The sequence below is a fragment of the Chlorocebus sabaeus genome, chromosome 12 (assembly GCF_047675955.1).
Source record: "Chlorocebus sabaeus isolate Y175 chromosome 12, mChlSab1.0.hap1, whole genome shotgun sequence".
Lineage (NCBI taxonomy): Eukaryota > Metazoa > Chordata > Mammalia > Primates > Cercopithecidae > Chlorocebus > Chlorocebus sabaeus.
In genome coordinates this window covers 111,054,691-111,071,657 of record NC_132915.1, presented here as the reverse complement: position 1 = coordinate 111,071,657, position 16,967 = coordinate 111,054,691, and the positions used below count along the sequence as shown (strand labels likewise).

General features: G+C 55.1%; 1 protein-coding gene across 2 annotated transcripts in view; it reads right to left on the bottom strand.

Annotated features, from left to right (window-relative positions):
* The window catches only part of COL5A1 (collagen type V alpha 1 chain), a 211,821-nt gene that overhangs the window by 87,258 nt on the left and 107,596 nt on the right, over window positions 1-16,967 (bottom strand). For both annotated transcript variants that reach the window (XM_073022087.1, XM_073022088.1), the window contains exons 12-19: window positions 11,841-11,915; window positions 11,575-11,667; window positions 9,857-9,913; window positions 8,599-8,652; window positions 8,175-8,228; window positions 5,693-5,746; window positions 4,219-4,272; window positions 1,733-1,786 (exon numbers count right to left, since the gene is read on the bottom strand). In XM_073022087.1, coding sequence (XP_072878188.1) covers window positions 1,733-1,786; window positions 4,219-4,272; window positions 5,693-5,746; window positions 8,175-8,228; window positions 8,599-8,652; window positions 9,857-9,913; window positions 11,575-11,667; window positions 11,841-11,915 — 495 coding nt within the window. The remainder of the gene's footprint in view (window positions 1-1,732; window positions 1,787-4,218; window positions 4,273-5,692; window positions 5,747-8,174; window positions 8,229-8,598; window positions 8,653-9,856; window positions 9,914-11,574; window positions 11,668-11,840; window positions 11,916-16,967) is intronic.

Sequence of the window (16,967 nt, the reverse complement as noted above, 5' to 3'; positions counted from 1 at the left end):
CACACACACACATGCACACACAGCCACGTCTGCATGCATGCACACAGGTACATGCACACTCCCTGCATACACGTGCACACAGCCACACATATGCACACACACACACATCCTCTCAATCAAGCAGCACTGACATCTAGAAGGGTCCCTCTCTCCTTCCTCATCTTACAGCAAACTGTGCTGAGGCCCAGACAGGAGCACGTGCCCCGACATCGTCAGCCTGAAAGCTGGTGAGACAGAAATGCCCCTGGAGCCGCTCCTCTTTCTCACCCTCCAGGGCTCCTTAAAGCTTTTCCCGTAAACACCCCTTACACACAAAGAAGGTGTCTGAGTGACTGTGGTGCCTGCCGGGAGGAGCTTAGAAACTCACAGCCTCGTACATCCCATGCCCCAGTCCCACTGCGTTGTGGCCTAGAGATCACACTTCGCCTCCACACACGAAGACGGCATGGCAGATACCAGACCCCAGCCTGTGCGCCCACGCTGGGGAACAGCTCCCTCCCGCGCTCCGGCCCCACTCCGGCCGCAGCCATTCACTTCCCTACCTCCAGGCCCACAGAGGGTTATTCCAATCCCCCCGCCCTCCTCTGCTCCCCCAATCTCAGCTTTCTGCCACCCGCATGCCTCCAGCTAACTCCTCATCTGGACGAGATAAGCAGAGACGCCGAGCTCAGTAACCTCTCTGGCCACCTTTCCTCCCAGTGGGGTTCAGGGCACCTGTCTCCTGCAGTGAGAGCTGACAGGTGGCCCTGGGCTCCATCCACCGGCAGAACCAATAGAGTAACTAAACGTCCACCGGCAGGGCCAATAGAGTAACTAAACGTCCACCGGCAGGGCCAATAGAGTAACTAAACGTCCACCGGCAGGGCCAATAGAGTAACTAAACGTCCACCGGCAGGGCCAATAGAGTAACTAAACGTTCACCGGCAGAACCAATAGAGTAACTAAACGTCCACCGGCAGGGCCAATAGAGTAACTAAACGTTCACCGGCAGAACCAATAGAGTAACTAAACGTCCACCGGCAGGGCCAATAGAGTAACTAAACGTCCACCGGCAGGGCCAATAGAGTAACTAAACGTCCACCGGCAGGGCCAATAGAGTAACTAAACGTCCACCGGCAGGGCCAATAGAGTAACTAAACGTCCACCGGCAGGGCCAATAGAGTAACTAAACGTCCACCGGCAGGGCCAATAGAGTAACTAAACGTCCACCGGCAGGGCCAATAGAGTAACTAAACGTCCACCGGCAGGGCCAATAGAGTAACTAAACGTCCACCGGCAGGGCCAATAGAGTAACTAAACGTCCACCGGCAGGGCCAATAGAGTAACTAAACGTCCACCGGCAGGGCCAATAGAGTAACTAAACGTCCACCGGCAGGGCCAATAGAGTAACTAAACGTCCACCGGCAGGGCCAATAGAGTAACTAAACGTCCACCGGCAGGGCCAATAGAGTAACTAAACGTCCACCGGCAGGGCCAACAGAGTAACTAAACGTCCACCGGCAGGGCCAACAGAGTAACTAAACGTTGCAGTCAGGGTCTCTCCCATGCCCCGCAGCCTCTTGGCATCTGATCAATCGCTTTGCCCACTGGGAATCCCCCTCTGCCCTCTCCCAGCTGGCCCTCCACATGCAGCAGGCCGATCCCACACCATGGGCCTCTTCTGCGGTTTTCCTGCCCAAATCACTGAGAAGCAGGGCAGGCAGGAGCATCAGAGGGACGGCAGAATACCTACCCTCTCTCCGTCGTCTCCCGGAGGTCCTGGCGGGCCGGAAGGACCAGGGTCACCCTAGGAAGTCAAAGGGTCAACGTCAGCCTCTCCTGAGCAGGTCATGCAGGGCTTGTCCAAGGTCCACACTCTGTTTTTCTCTAATTCTGACAGTAAGATTCCCAAGCTCTCGAAAGGCCCTTCCAAAATGGGGGAAGGTTCCTTAGGAGATCACGTGTGCCTCGGCTGGGCTAATGCAGGTTGCAGACGCTCACCTGAGTCTCGCCACGATGGCCTGAAGATAGGAGGGTGCTGGACGGAGCACCCTGCGGAGCCAGGCAGGGCCACCCACGTGGGCAGCCTCAGGACACTAAGCCAAGGTCTGAGCTATCCTCGGCCCAAGTCCTCCAGGTGAAGCAGCCTCAACCTCGGGGAGCGCCGCCTGCCTGCAGCCTCAGAGCGTGCACGCAGTGGGCGCTCAATATGTGCTCATCAGTCATGCAAAAGGGCTGGAGCTGAGTCAGGGACGGCCTTCGTGGCCGTGCTGTTTCCATGTGGTTGTTGGAGAACACAGATGCAGCAGCTTTGGATAAACGGCAACAGCCAAACCCCTTCTCAAGGCATCATGGAGGGCAGCGGACCGTGCTTACGGGCACAATCAACAGAGCGGTGGGGTGTGGGTGGCTGTGTGGGTGCGCGTGTGTGCGTGCATGTGTGTATGTGAGTGCATGTGTGTGGGTGGAGTGTGCAGGGGTATGTGGGGTGTTTGCACATGTATGTGTGCATGTGGGGGCACGGGGGGCATATGTGTGTGTATGTGTGCATGTGTGTGTGCATGTGTGTGGGTATGTATGTGCAGCATGCATGTGTGTGCATGTGGGGGTGTGGGGTATGAGTGTGCATGTGTGGGGTGTGTGCACATGTGCATGTATGTGTGCATGTGGGTGTGAGTGGGGGTATGTGTGGTGCCTGTGCACATGTATATGCATATGTGTGGGTGGTGTGCACATCTGTATGTGTGTGGGGGTGGTGTGCATATGTATATGCATGTGGAGGGGGTGTGGGTGTGTATGCTTGTGTGCGTGTGTGTGTGGGTGTGCATGCATGTGTGTATGTGAGTGCACACATATGGGGTATGTGAGGGGTGTGCACGTGTATGCCTGTGTGCATGTGGGGGGTGGGGGTGCATGTGTGTATAGGTGTGCATGTGTGTACGTGTGTGTGCATGTACAATGTGTGTGGATGTGTACACGTGTATGCAGCATGTGTGCATGTGTGGGTATGTGTGCATGTGTGGGGTGTGTGCACATGTGCATGTATGTGTGCATGTGTGTGTCAGTGTGGGTATGTGTGGATCCTGTGCACCTGTGTATGCATGTGTGTGCACATGTGTATGTGTGTATGGGGGTGGTGTGCGTGTGTGTGTGTGCATGTATGTGTGGGGTGTGTGGGTGTGTATGTGTGTCGGGGTGTGGGTGTTTGTGTGCGTGTGGGTGTGTGTGTGCGTGGGGGGGCTGTGTATGCATGTGTGTGCGTGTATGGGTGTATGTGCATGTGTGTATGCGTGTGGGGTATGTGGATGGGTATGCGTGTGTGTGTGTGAGGGTGTGCATGCACATATATGCCTGTATGTCCTCGATGTGCTAAAATATAAAGGAGCCATCAAAGAAATCTACTTCAAAGAAAGCAGGTCAGAGAAGGAACATCTGACAAGCTGTGAAAAGCCCGCGTGTCAGGCCCCCAAATGGCCTGAGAAAGCAGGGCGGGTGGCCAGGAAGGGCCTTCCCCACCACGCCTCCTCAACAGGGCGTGAGATTGTAGGCTTTCCATCACGCTGTTGTTGAAAGAAGACCACAGTCTATTGAGACAGATGCAAGAAGATTCAAGGGGCTTGGCTGTTGCTGTTTATCCAAAGCTACCACATCTATGTTCTCCAACAACCAACAGGAAACGGCACAGCGAGGAAGACCCCCAGGTCCCTGCACTAGCTCGGGACTCACAGGACACACTTTCAAGTTCATCCGTGCCCGTTTACAAGGAACAGGTAGACACCTGGCAGGTTTTGGTGACCTGGTCTCCTCATGGCCACTTGAGATTGTCCCCGACCCCCTGGGACCACCAATTTAATATTGCAAAGTGTCCTTGGCCGCCCCTGAAATGGCTGCTGCTTGGATTCCCTGAAATGTTCAAGGACTCCATGAAACAGATCTCTAAAAGGAAGGGCTCCTTCCCTGCCCCCTTCACGCCCTCAGGTGGGTCGGCCCATCTGGCTCACTTGTCACAAGCTGCAGATAGATAAGAGCTCCAATTCCTTTGGGCTGGTTCATCAACAAAGACATTGTTTTGGGGCTCACTGCCATTTGCTGACTCCTCTGAGGTTTGTATAGTGACTGTTGGAATGGCGGAGACCTGACCCCATAGGAAATCTGAGGCTGCCTAGAAGGAGAAGGACCTCCCAAGAGACACCTCTGCTGCCCATCGTCATGCCCGTCTCTCGCAGAGGAAATACTCACCCTGTGGCCCTTCTCGCCCGGCAACCCAGCCAGGCCGTCGAAACCCCGGTCACCCTGCAAAAAGGACAGAAAGGCTGCCTCAGAGGCCACCCTGCACACGCGGACGGCCTGTGATGTGATGGTCGCCCCTCCTTGGACCATGTTTCACGCAGCATCTATGCACCCTGAACCCCACTGGCCAGCCCTCTCCCCACAGGCCCCCGCTTTGCATCTACAATCCCAGCCTCTTCCCCTGCAAACACCAACATGGGCTGCAAAGGGAGAGATGGCTCTCGTCCCCAAGTCCCATGCCGCAGGACCCGATGGATCCTTAGTCACGCGGTATTTTGGCGACTGCCGCAGTGTCCTGTGTGTGTGAGTGTCTGCCGCTGATCTCCCCCACCCCAGGGAGGCCCCAGGAGAGGGTCCCCATGTGTCCGCTCGTGGCTGCATCCACAGTGCCAAAGGGCTGCCCACGCGCAGGAGGTACGCGTGCCCATTGGTGGACGGGCCAGCACTGGCTACCCTCAGGTATCCTGGCTCTCTGGCCGACCCCTCCTCTGCATGCCCTGGAGCCCGGGAACAGCGCCCTGTCTCATGGGTGTGCACACCAATGTGGGGTGATGTCAACGATGGGACATTTTAGGCTTTCGGTCATGTTGTTGAAAGAAGACCATGGTCTTTTGAGACACAGTCAACAAGACTGCGTTTCCTCCTGTCACCCCAGGCCACCTCACTAGCTCGAGACTGACGCGATGCACTTCAGAGTTCATCCGCGCCCGTTAAGAGGGAACAGGTGTAGTTGAGTCCTGGCACTTTTTTTTGGTGACCCGGTCTCCAATCTCCAAATCACAGCTGCTGTCCTAAGGTGCACGCTTCATGGAAGGTCAGTATCTCCCCTGTCCCCCATGGCCTGGGACAAATGCTTTCAGGAGGTGAGGAGGAGGGGTGAGCCAAGACCGGGGCAATGTTCACAGCAATGCTGGGGCGGAGGGGTGGATACACTGAGCACAGCAGTGGACGGGCATGGGTGGCGACAGCAACAGCGGGCACATGCCTGGTGCAGGTTCGTTCATGCCACACACACAGGCCTGCCTTTAGCCATGGGCAACATCTCTTCACCTCCACAACACCCAGGAGCCCAACTGCATAAGACCTCCTGGCCCCTGGACTTGCCATAGGCCCCGCCTGTGCCCCCCATGTGGCCTCATCACCTGCACAGCCATGGCTGGTTTTCACAGTTGGGATCCCACCCCCATCCCTGCTCGCCACTGCTGAAAGGGAGCAAATGTCTCCCTTATGGAAATGAACTGCAGCTGTCACACTCGCTGGTGAAATTCACCCACCAACGCTATCTTCACGTCACATGCCAGTGACGGAGCCACCTGTCCTTATAATCACAGTCATCACATAACCAGCACTGTGGTCTCGTCATCAACATGAGCCCAGGGATGATGGTGACGCCGGGGCACCAGGAGGGTGCTGGGTGGCCTACCTTGGGACCAGTTTGTCCAGGCATTCCTCTGGCTCCGTCACTCCCAGCCCGACCCTGGAACAGAGGAGGCAAAACGGTCAATGCAAAAGAGCCCCTGCTTCACGGAGACCCCCAAGCCATGGTTTTCCAGTAAACCAAGTTGAGCGGTCCACTGAAGCCACGCCCACCCCCAAGGTCACAGCCCGAGTGGCCACGCTCTTGAGAGGACCCAGATCTGGGAGCCCAGGCAGGGGTTGTTCTGCACCCCACACCAATGGATGGAACACACGGGGCTGGTCTTTCTGGCCCACGTCATCCCAGATGGCCAAAGGGGGATCACGCCACTGCCCCTGGGCTTTAAGAAGACGCCATGATGTGGCAGAGGAGACCAGGCTGGGGGAGCTGTGTCAGTCTGGGGGACCATGAATTTAGGACTCAGGCGAGTGCAGGCCGCTGACATCACAGACAGCACAGCTCCTTTCCACCATGTGCAGGTGAGAGGAAGGACAGAAAGGATGCATCTGGTTTGTCCACTTGACTAAGGAAGAGGCCCAGGCCCAAAGCAAGGCCTGGTCTCACTCAGACCGCACAGCAACCTGAGGCAGCATCTGCACGGTGAGCAGATGCTCCATTCCTGACGGCCAGCCATGGACACAGCCAAGGACAAGGTGCCCACCTGACTGACCATGGGGCTGAAGAGGGGACTTAGACCTTCTGGGGCCCACGGTGCAAGCCCCACCTTCACCACAGGGACAGCCCTGCAAGGGAACAGGGTCTCTATGAAACTCAGCCAAACCTCTATGCCAACGAGGCCCCCCAGCCAGCGAGTACAGAGAGCCGCCACCCTGTGCTTCCATTTTCCATGGGCTCCTCCTCATATGAGGCCCTCGCCCCCAACCCGCCACCAAGCAGAGAGAAGATCTGGAGGGCGGCAGCTTTGGGTCTCAAAGCACCGGAGACAGACAAGGTGACACCAGAGAACAGCAGAGAAGCAAGAAGAGAGAAATCCAAACAGACCCCAAGGAGACAGTCTGTGCTTCCGTGCTCCCCAAAAAGGCTTCTCCCTGCGCGGCAAATGGAGGGGCCCACTGAGAGCCTCTTCTACATTTCCAAACACTTTTGGAAACCAAGGGAAATTTGTCAGAAAACCTCACGGGATTTCACAGCACGACCCAGCCCTGCAAAGCACCCAGATGCTTCTACAATCCACCAGCGAGTGTTCCTTGCAGGAAATGCTAGCAAAGCATGGAAGAGGCTGCTCAGACCGCTTTGGAGTCGACCCCTCAGCTCCAAGCCCCTCTCTCCCCACCATCTTTTCTTCTGCGGCGGATCTTCTGGGCAGACTTAATGCCTTAACACACACGCATATGCATGGCCCGACACCACGTCACTCTGCAGGTGGCCATGTCAGATAGCATTTCCCACGTCTCCTCTCTTTCCAGTTTTTAACTTCACCCTGACTAGGAAACGAGCTCTAGTGAAACTGGGTGGTAAGTATTTACGGAGACACGCAAAAACAACTTAAGGAACTAACACATTTTTCAGCATCAGGTCCAAATAAATGGCCCAATTGTCTACTAAGAGTCAATTCCAGAGCTGCTAATCCTCCTGGAATTATCCAGCCCAGGCGTCTGTCTCATGCCCAGATCCCTGCATAGACCCTCGGACCTGCCAAACTGTAGCTTCTCGGGTCATTTCTACCCACTAACCACAGCTTGCTCCCCGAGTCAGGAGCATCCAGAACCACCAGGGAAGGGCCCATTTTTGCCTTGTTGACTCAGACTAAAGCAGTCAAGGGTGGCTTAGGTAGACAACATGCTGGGAAGAGGTCCACACCGAAACAAATCCAACCCTGCACCGAATATTTCTCTTGTTCACCAGAAATGTCCGCTGGTGGAAAAGGTCCACTTTCGAGAACACAATCTGGGCTCCCAGGGGCCTGTCCCAGCCTGTCTGGGTGGTGGTCAACACTCCGGAAATGTGCGTCCTCTTTTAGGAGCCAGGGTCATGTGCAAACAAACTAGTTCCATCCAAGAGAACCACACACCAGAGAGAAAATTCCAGGCGCCAAGACAGCAGGTGAGATGCAGCAAGTGAGGTGCAGGAAGTGAGGTGCAGGAAGGCCCGCCCATGCCCCTGAGTCGGGCCATTTCTGGAGTCCCAACGCTGCCCAAAATATATAAGGCCTGCTGATAGTTTTGTCTTCTTAACATTTGCTCCCAAAGGGCCTGGGAAGTTTCTTGAATTAGAAATGTTTATTAAACTAAATGAATGTGCCCAGGACAGAGGCCTGGTCCGCTGTGTCTGCGCCCAGGACACAGAGCGCTCCTCCTAGGCAGCTGGCTCAGAGGTGGCCTTGGGGACAGACACACCCATCACAAGAAGGGGAGCCACCTGGCTTCATGCAGCCCAGCCTGGCTGCCGGGGGCACCCGCACCCCAGATTTGGGCTCCTCCAGCGCCCACACCGCTGTCACTGAGCCACACACACTTGCACCACTCACCCGTCTTCCGGGCTTCCCGGCTGGACCAGGCGGGCCTTGCACACCTCGAGGACCCTGTCAGGAGTAAGAGACAAAGGGTCAGTGGTGAGTCCACCTTTCTCAGGAGAAAGAGCAAAGCCTTGTCCCCGTGCTGGTCGACCCCGCCAGTAATGCCTGGCTGTCCAAGCCACCAACATGTGGGCACTTCAGGCACGGGGCACGGATCTGCTGCCCAGAGTGAAGGCCAGGGACAGAACAGAGCCGGCTCATTTCTGCCGCAGGCGTCAGAGTTCATGGTGCTCCACCCTCAGCACTGCGTAAAGCAACGACAATTCCCAAATTTCCTTGGAAACATGCAGCAGCTGGGGGCCCTCCACACTCGCCCTCGCTGCCCCCAGAAAACGGGAGGCACCCACCAGATAGCAAAGGCCAGGATCCCACGTACCTGAGGCCCCACGTCTCCTGGCTCGCCCTTCAAACCTCCGCTCCCAGGGGGACCCTAGGGAGACACAATGTGGGTTAACGTCTGCTCAAGGTGGGGACTCGGGAACACAGGTAGGACTGGGGGTGGCAGGGAGGGGGTGGAGGAGGAGACAGGGCTTCGGCCATGGTGCTCAGCATACAAAGCGCGACCTGCCTGCCTCGAACAGAACCGGGGAATGAACGATGACTTTCCAGGAGCGGGGAAATGAATTGTTTGGGTCTCTTCCTAATTGGGAATAAAATTCTAGACATTGGGGCCCGCAAACACCACAAAGCTCCTGGAGACATTTCTCTCTCCAGGGTGAACCTGACCGTGGTCCGTTACAGCCCAAAGCTTCCAGCAGCATGTGCACCTGCTACGAGCCCCTCAAGGCCAGATCCCCCAGATGTGGGAGGCCAGCCCTGAGTCAGGCCCTGTGTGGAGGGGACCGAGCCCAGACCCAGCAGCAGGCAGCAAAGCCAGGAGGGCCCCTGCGGTGTTGAACTCCTCTGTGTGCCTGCAAACCCACACTCCTCCCTGAGGCCCCGGAACCCAGCCCCTGTGCCTGACACTGCCAGCCCCTGAGTGCCCCTGGGCACACGCTGTATGTTTTTTTATGAATCGAAGACCCCAGATGGGAGCTAAGTTGAGGCCACAGGGCGGGGGCGGGTGAGGCTGGAAATCCTGCGCTCTGCCCCACACTAAGCTATCTTCGACTCTGGAACAGCTGTAAAGATCAATGGAGGCCCCTGGTCCACAAGGCAAAGCCACAGCCTGTGCGAGGGACTTCTCCAGGCCCCTGGCTGCAGCAGGACTCCATCCCTCCAAGGAGCCACTCCTCTGGTGACAGCTCATAGTGTGGTCTCTGCAGGGAGAGCCTGGAGCTCCAATGCAGGGGTGAGGAGGGGCCTCCTCCTCTGACTCCTGCCAGCTCCTTTCCATTCAGGATGGAGTTGGGGACTGTTTCTCAGGGATCACTGATGTCAGCTCTACCCCGCTAAACTCCCTCAAGTGACTTCGAGGCACAGTCACCCATCCCCACCCCCCACCAACGAGGGGGCTGGAGCAGCACCAAGAGAGGCCCCTGGTCTCCCTGGCCACCCTCCTGGGAACAGACACTGGACCGAGGGCTGCCCTGTGTCCACAGGACTCCAAGGCCACCTGCCACTGTCCGCCAAGGACACAGGCAGTGGGCCAATCCCCACACCACACCCGGCTCTCAGATTTGCCAATGACTTACCACAGGGCCGGGTCTCCCTGTGAGACCCATCGGACCAGCTGGTCCCCTCAGTGCCAACTGCAAAGGAAAGTGAGACACGCTGAGACAGGGCCCCAGCAGCGGTGCCCTGGTTTGTTGGCACCTGAGCTGTGACATGTGGCAGGAGGGAACAGGCAGACTGGACACAGAAACGACAGGAGACTCTGGAACAGGAGGTCTGATAACTCCCCAACAGGCCCCCACTTCTGCGGGGCCCTCAGCATCCATGGGAGTGTTGTGGGACATGTAGAGGTGGAAGCCGGTGGGCCCCCATTGCCTCCCTTGGGGGATAGGCCCCATCCCTCCTTCCTGTCTCTCCAGCCCACACAGGGGGCCTGCTCCCAGCCCATCACCTTTGGCTAAGTCTGAAATAAGCCTCTTACTCTGGGCTGGGCGTGAAGAGTACATTTTACACCTGAGCTCAAGCTGAGTCATGACAGATTTTTATTTCACATGGGAAGTGCTTCAAGCACTCCCAGCCACTGGGAAAGTATTTTGGGAGGGTAGGAACCCACCTGCCCCATCTGAATGTGGCCCCTACCTGCCCCAGCGCAGGTCCCACCACTTTCCCACAGAGCCGCTTCTGCTGCTGCTAAGTGACTCTGTTTCCCTGGCAGATGCCATCTGAATTTTAGAAGATTGTTTAGCATTATAAAATCTTCTTATAGCCTATTGCCTGTTTGGTTTCAATTAAAATACACAAGATAAAAGGCCAGCCAGGCAGGCCCAAGCCCATAAACCCAGTGGCAGGTAGCGGGGTTCGCTGCACACCGCCTTCCATCATTCAGGCAATTTGCTCCACGGTGACGACTCCGTGCTTACACTGTCCTGTAATTACCTAAGCACTCTGATCATTAACATCTACTCTGGCTGCTGTGGGAGCTGCGTAAATATTTCTCAAACAAGGGATTACTGAGCAGCTTTCTTATGCTCTGCTGGAGGATTACCCACCCACTCACCCGCCCCACGGGGCAGTGTTTACACCCATTGTGGGCAATCGGCAGTCCGGAGCCATGTCTGCAGAAAACACAGGCCACCGATGAGCTGCTTCACGATAGGAAACCAAGTGCTCCTCTGAGGACCCCGCTCCTTAGGACCGCCCCCCCCCCCAGGCTGAGAGCGAGGGGCTCTGGGGCCCAAGGGCTCTCTCCCAGAGGAGCCTAGCTCAGCCCAGCTCCAGCCCAGGCAGCCCCTTCTAGGAGACACGTGGGTTTCCAGCTCCGCTTCTGGATCCCAGCAGAGGGCCTAGCACAGAGGCAGAGGTCACAAACGGTGGAAGGTGGGCCCACTGGGTCAGAGGTGGAGGGGCCCAGAAGCCCCTTGTAAAGTTAGAACCCGGACCCTCAGCATGGACCAAGAACCCTGAAAAACTCCCCAAATAGTCCCCAAGCTCTCGGGGTCCCTACTGGACACTGACATGCTCTCGGGGTCCCTACTGGACACTGACATGCTCTCAGGGTCCCTACTGGACACTGACATGCTCTCGGGGTCCCTACTGGACGCTGACTTGCTCTCGGGGTCCCTACTGGACACTGAGGACTGCACACTCCCACAGCTCCTGACCCCAGCAAGCAGGTACCCTGGGGTCAGGACAGCTGCTTCCCTCCAAGCTGGGCTCTGAGCCTGACTCACTCACTCCTGTTGGCCCCTGGGGCTGGGCTCTGTCCCCTTCAGGTCCCTGGGAACCCAGCACTACTCACCCTGGCCTGCTGGAGAATGGCTTGCGCCTGGGACTCCTGGGCTGAGACCATGGGGCCTTTGGAGCCCGCATCGCCACCACCTCCAAACCGGAACTGCAGGTGCAAGACAAGGGTCACTCTGGGAGCAGTGACGTGGCACCCAGGCCAAACCGCTGGCTGAGATGGGGCCCACAGGCCTCTCCGGCAACGGCGCAGCCTCGGAGGGTCTGGTTTGGAGCCCACCTGCCCCAGCTGCCTCCCCACCTCCAACCGATGAGGGTACTTACGGGCAGCATGAGCATGGTTCCTGGAGGACCAGGCAGGCCATCGGCCCCAGGAAGGCCTGGGCGTCCAGGGGGGCCCTGCAGACAAGGGGCCAAGAGAGATGAGTCAGAGTGCAACCAGGCCAGGGCCGGGCTGCAGTGAGAATGAGGGCATCAGAGAAGCGGCCCACCCGGGAAACGCACTGGACACGCACAGAAGCTGCGAGATCCCATGGCAGGAACGTTTCAGAAACCCCAGCCCGGAGAAGGGAGGGGCACGGCTATGGGCTTCAGAGGCCACGGATAAGAAGGGAGTGGGCTTTTAGAGGATCGGAAAGGCTTCAGGGGCTGGGGATAAGAAGGGAGGGAGGTCTGAGCTGGATCTAGAAGAATCCAGAGACCCAGCAAGCATCCGCTGGGGCCTCAAGGCAGAGACAAGGAGCCTGGAGGTGAGGAGGCAGTGTCAGGCTCCTGTTGCTCCAGGAATGCCCCTTTCAGGTCTCCACAGCCAACAGGAAACAAGGACTCCAGCCTCAAGGCCCAGTGCCTCCTGCACCTAGTGGGCGCTCGTCCTTAACGGCCTCCAAGCAACCCGCGTGTGCCTGCTCGGATGGAAGTCGGGACGGAGCAGTCACTTACGTGGACAGACACGCAACACGGCAGAACACACACTCAGCCAGAGCAAATTCAAGAACCCATTTATACGCAAAGAGCACAGTGCCCTCCACACACTTGGCCAACCTGGCCTCTAACACAGGACCCACACAGACATCCCTAGGACTGGGTTCTCTAGACTCATTCCAGCCAGCTTCAGACCACTAGATGCATGTAAAACAAGTAAGATGATTTATTTTCAAAATAACATCTGATCACAAAGCTATTTCACAAAAGCAAGCAGATTCCCAGCCAGTCTAAAGTAGACGAGGCTTGTTTTGCATAGAGATGGGAGCTTAACCCCCTCTCCCCAGTAAGAAAAGCCGCCACCAACTACACTGCAGCACAGTGGACGGGTGCTGGCTCCAGTCTTCCAAATCAGGAACAGCTACACTGAGCGTGTGTGTTCACACCACCCGAGCAAGACACTCCCGGCCAGGAAACCCACGATGGATTCCCAATTCCCAGCCAGGAAGACCAAGAACCTGAGTGGTTCTTCTGGAACTGTCCAGGAGGCTGTGGAGCCATCTGGGTCTGAACCTAAACTTGCCTGCCTTTTCTTTACTGATTGTTTTTTTATTGCAGAAGTAACTCCATTTCTTGTGAAATGTCTTATGGTACAGATTTATAGAGTGAAAGAGAAAGATCCCTTTTCATCTCCGGATGTAACGAGCGCTCAAGTTCTGTAAGTGCAAAGGCAAAGATGGAGACGCACATGCTGGACACACTAACTAATACATTCGTCACTGTGAGGCTGTGTGGCTTCGGAGTTTTCTTCCTTCCTTTCTTTTCTTTTCTTTTCTTTTTCTTTTCTTTTTTTTTGAGACAGAGTCTCACTCTGTTGCCCAGACTGGAGTGCAGTGGCACAATCTCAGCTCACTGCAACCTCTGCCTTCCAGGTTCAAGCAATTCTCTGCCTCAGCCTCCCGAGTAGCTGGGATTACAGGTGTCTACCACCAGGCCTGGCAAATTCTTGTATTTTTAGTAGAGATGGGGTTTCACCATCTTGGCCAGGCTGGTCTTGAACTCCTGACCTCGTGATCCACCCGCCTTGGGCTCCCGAAGTGTTGGGATTACAGGCGTGAGCCACTGCGCCCGGCCTCCTTCTTTTTAATGGGACTGTACCTAAATATTCTGCAATTTGCTCTTGAAAATCATGACCTGTCTCTGTAGATCTCCTTGGCAACACCTGTTGCATCTCCCAGGCACAATGGACTCACCGTTTATTGAAGCCGTCTTCCACTGATGCACGTTGGATTGGTTCCAGTTTGCATTATGACAAACACCGCCTGATAGACGTGCTAACATATTCCACTAGATAAGTCCCTCAAAGCTGTGCTGCTGGGTCAAAGAATGTCTATATGTGTATATTTCTTCATTGCTAATGGATACTGCCAAATTGCCCCCAACTGCCATTTTGGAAAACACTCTCAGAAGACAAAAATTCTGTTTAAAAAAGAAAGATCCAGAACATGTTTGCCACCCAGGTTTTGTCATTGACCTTCAATCCTGACAGCCGCTTACAGCTGAGATTCCTGCGTCGGAATCAATTCCAAACCAAACCCTGCATTTAAAATTTGGGATCAGTGTCTCCTAAGGATGAACTGCTGTCTGGGCAGTGCATGTGTGTAAGTGTGTGTGCGTGTGTGTGTGGGTGTGTGTGTGGATGTGTAAAGTGTATGTGTGTACGTGTGTGAATGTGTGTGCATGTGTGTGACTGTGTATGCATGTACGAATATGTGTGAATACATGTGTGTGCACATATGTGACTATATCAATGTGTGTGTGCGCATGTGCATGCATGTGTAAATGCATGTGTGTGCATGTGCATGCATGTATAAATGCATTGTGTGCGTGTGTGTACCTGTGTGTAAATGCATTGTGCGTGAATGTATGTGTGTGTGGAATGTGTGTGAATGCACATGTGCATGTATTTGTATGTATGAACGCATGTATGTGCATGTGTGTGAATGCATGTTGTGTGTGAATGTGTGTGAATGCATGTTGTGAGTGTGTGCACATTTGTATGTGGGAATGCATGTGTGTGCATGTGTATGATGCATGTAGTGTGTGTTCATGTGTGTAAATGCATTGTGCATGAATGTGTGTGTGTGGAATGTGTGAATGCACGTGTGCATTGTGTGCATGTATGAACACGTGTGTGCATGTGTGTGAATGCATGTTGTGTGAATGTGTGTGAATGCATGTTGTGTGTGAGTGTGTGCACATTTGTATGTGGGAATGCATGTGTGTGCATGTGTATGATGCATGTAGTGTGTGTTCATGTGTGTAAATGCATTGTGCATGAATGTGTGTGTGTGGAATGTGTGAATGCACGTGTGCATTGTGTGCATGTATGAACACGTATGTGCATGTGTGTGAATGCATGTTGTGTGAATGTGTGTGAATGCATGTTGTGTGTGAGTGTGTGCACATTTGTATGTGGGAATGCATGTGTGTGCATGTGTGTGATGCATGTGGTGTAAGTGTGTACATGTGTGTAAATGCATTGTGCGTGAATGTGTGTGTGGAATGTGTGAATGCACGTGTGCATGTATGAATGCATGTGTGTGCATGTATGTGCATGTATGTGGATGCATGTTGTGTGTGAATGTGTGTGGATGCATGTTGTGTGTGTGCACATTTGTATGTGGGAATGCATGTGTGCGTGTATGTGTGCAGGTGTGTCTGTGCATGCATGCTCCTGCTCACATGGTGTTGCTGTAGGAAGCCAGAAGTCTCCTCAAGGCCACTCCTCGTCCACTGCTGTTCATTTCCAAAGACCCTCGTTTCGGCATCCTCCCTGCCTGTTCTAAGCCACAGTGGTAAAAATCCAGCCTCCGGATTGTGAAAGCAGCTTCCCTCTGATGCTGCCTCTCACCGACAACCAGAACAAGTCCAGAGAATCGGAACGTAGATGAACAAGGATAACGTGAAGTCCCAGAAGAAGGAGACAGTGTGGAGAAGAAAGGAAAGAATGTCGCCACCTCCACGAACCCTTCCGAAGTGTTCAAATTTGACACAAGTCCTCATGGCCACCAACATGAACCTGCATTTGCCATCACTTAGAAACCTTGTCAGCAAGCCTTTTGCCAAGCCCCGTGGTCTCCAACAGAAAGACTTTGGCCCCCGGGCTGAAAGACACGGCTACACCTCGAAGTCGCACTTCCAATTTCACAACACAAAGCACGGGCCAGTGATGTGGCTGTTGTCTGCGACCAGGCGGGTGTCAGACACCACGGGAGCGCTCCAGCAGGCGACACACAGGTCATGAGGATGCTGCTCGGCTCCAGCCACTGGCAAAATACGGCAAAATAAGAAATCCCACCTTGGCTTTGCTATTTGCTAGTGTGTATTTTCCTGCTACTCCATTAGCTGGCCCCCAAATCCGTGCCCTAACGTGGTCAAACAGCAATGTTCTGAAGGCCCTGGCACAGAAGGGCTCTCAGTGTCACACCTATACCAGGAAAAGAAATCAGGCACCAACTTCCAAATGAAGGCACCGCTGGTATCTAACACGTTTTCTTTCCTGAGGACGTCCAGGCATCTTCTGCACAGAGACGATGGGGCCGGATGACCAGATGCCTCACAAAGTGGTTTCCTCTGCCACTGCAGATTCAGCATGTGAAACTGTCCCCACGAGCCCTCGGCTCAGCCTCAGGGAAGAGGCACAAGACCTCCTTTCAGGCTGGGATTTGGGTCAAAGCGGTGAGCAGAGAACCCTGAGCCTTTTCTCTTCATGGTGATGGCAGGTTTGGGAGGAGCTGTAGGCCTGCAGGAGGCTTGGTGCTGAAAAGGTCCCTTCCGCTCTCAGAAAGACCTGGAGCAGGAGGGCAGTGCGCAGGTGTCTCTCTGGAGCCTTTGTGTGTGTGTGGTTGTCCAGGCCTGACCCTGGGCAGGCGCAGCTTGGGAGTGGCCCAGAGAAGCTCTCAGTGGTCACTTCCTTCTGGACGTCTCCTGGCTGTGCGGAATCCGTGTATGACCACGTGCGGTGGGCTGAAGGATGCCTCATCAAAGGTACGTGCAGCTCCTGAAACACATGACTGTGCCCTTACTTGGGGTCTTTGAGGATGGGACTGAGGACCTTGAGATGAGATCTTGGGCCCTAAATCCAATGACGAGTCCTTGTAAGGGAAGAGGAGGGGAGGCAGTGACAGAGACACAGGGGAGAGTCGCGTGAAGACAGAGGCAGAGACTGCAGAGATGCACCAGCAAGCTATGGGGACAGAGGATGGCCAGTGGCCACCAGGAGCCGGAAAAGGTGAGGAAGACCCTCCCCTGGAGCCTCCAGAGGGGGCGCAGCCCCGCCCACACCTTGATTTCAGATTTCTGGCCTCCAGAACTAAGAAGACACTTCTGTTGCTTTAAACCCCAAGTTGGTCATCAATTGTCTGAGGATCCCAAAGAAATGAACCCACCTTTCATTCATTCATTGACAGGTACCTACTGAGCCCCTTCCAAGAGCTAGACACTCTTCCAGGAGCCTTAGGGCCTGTC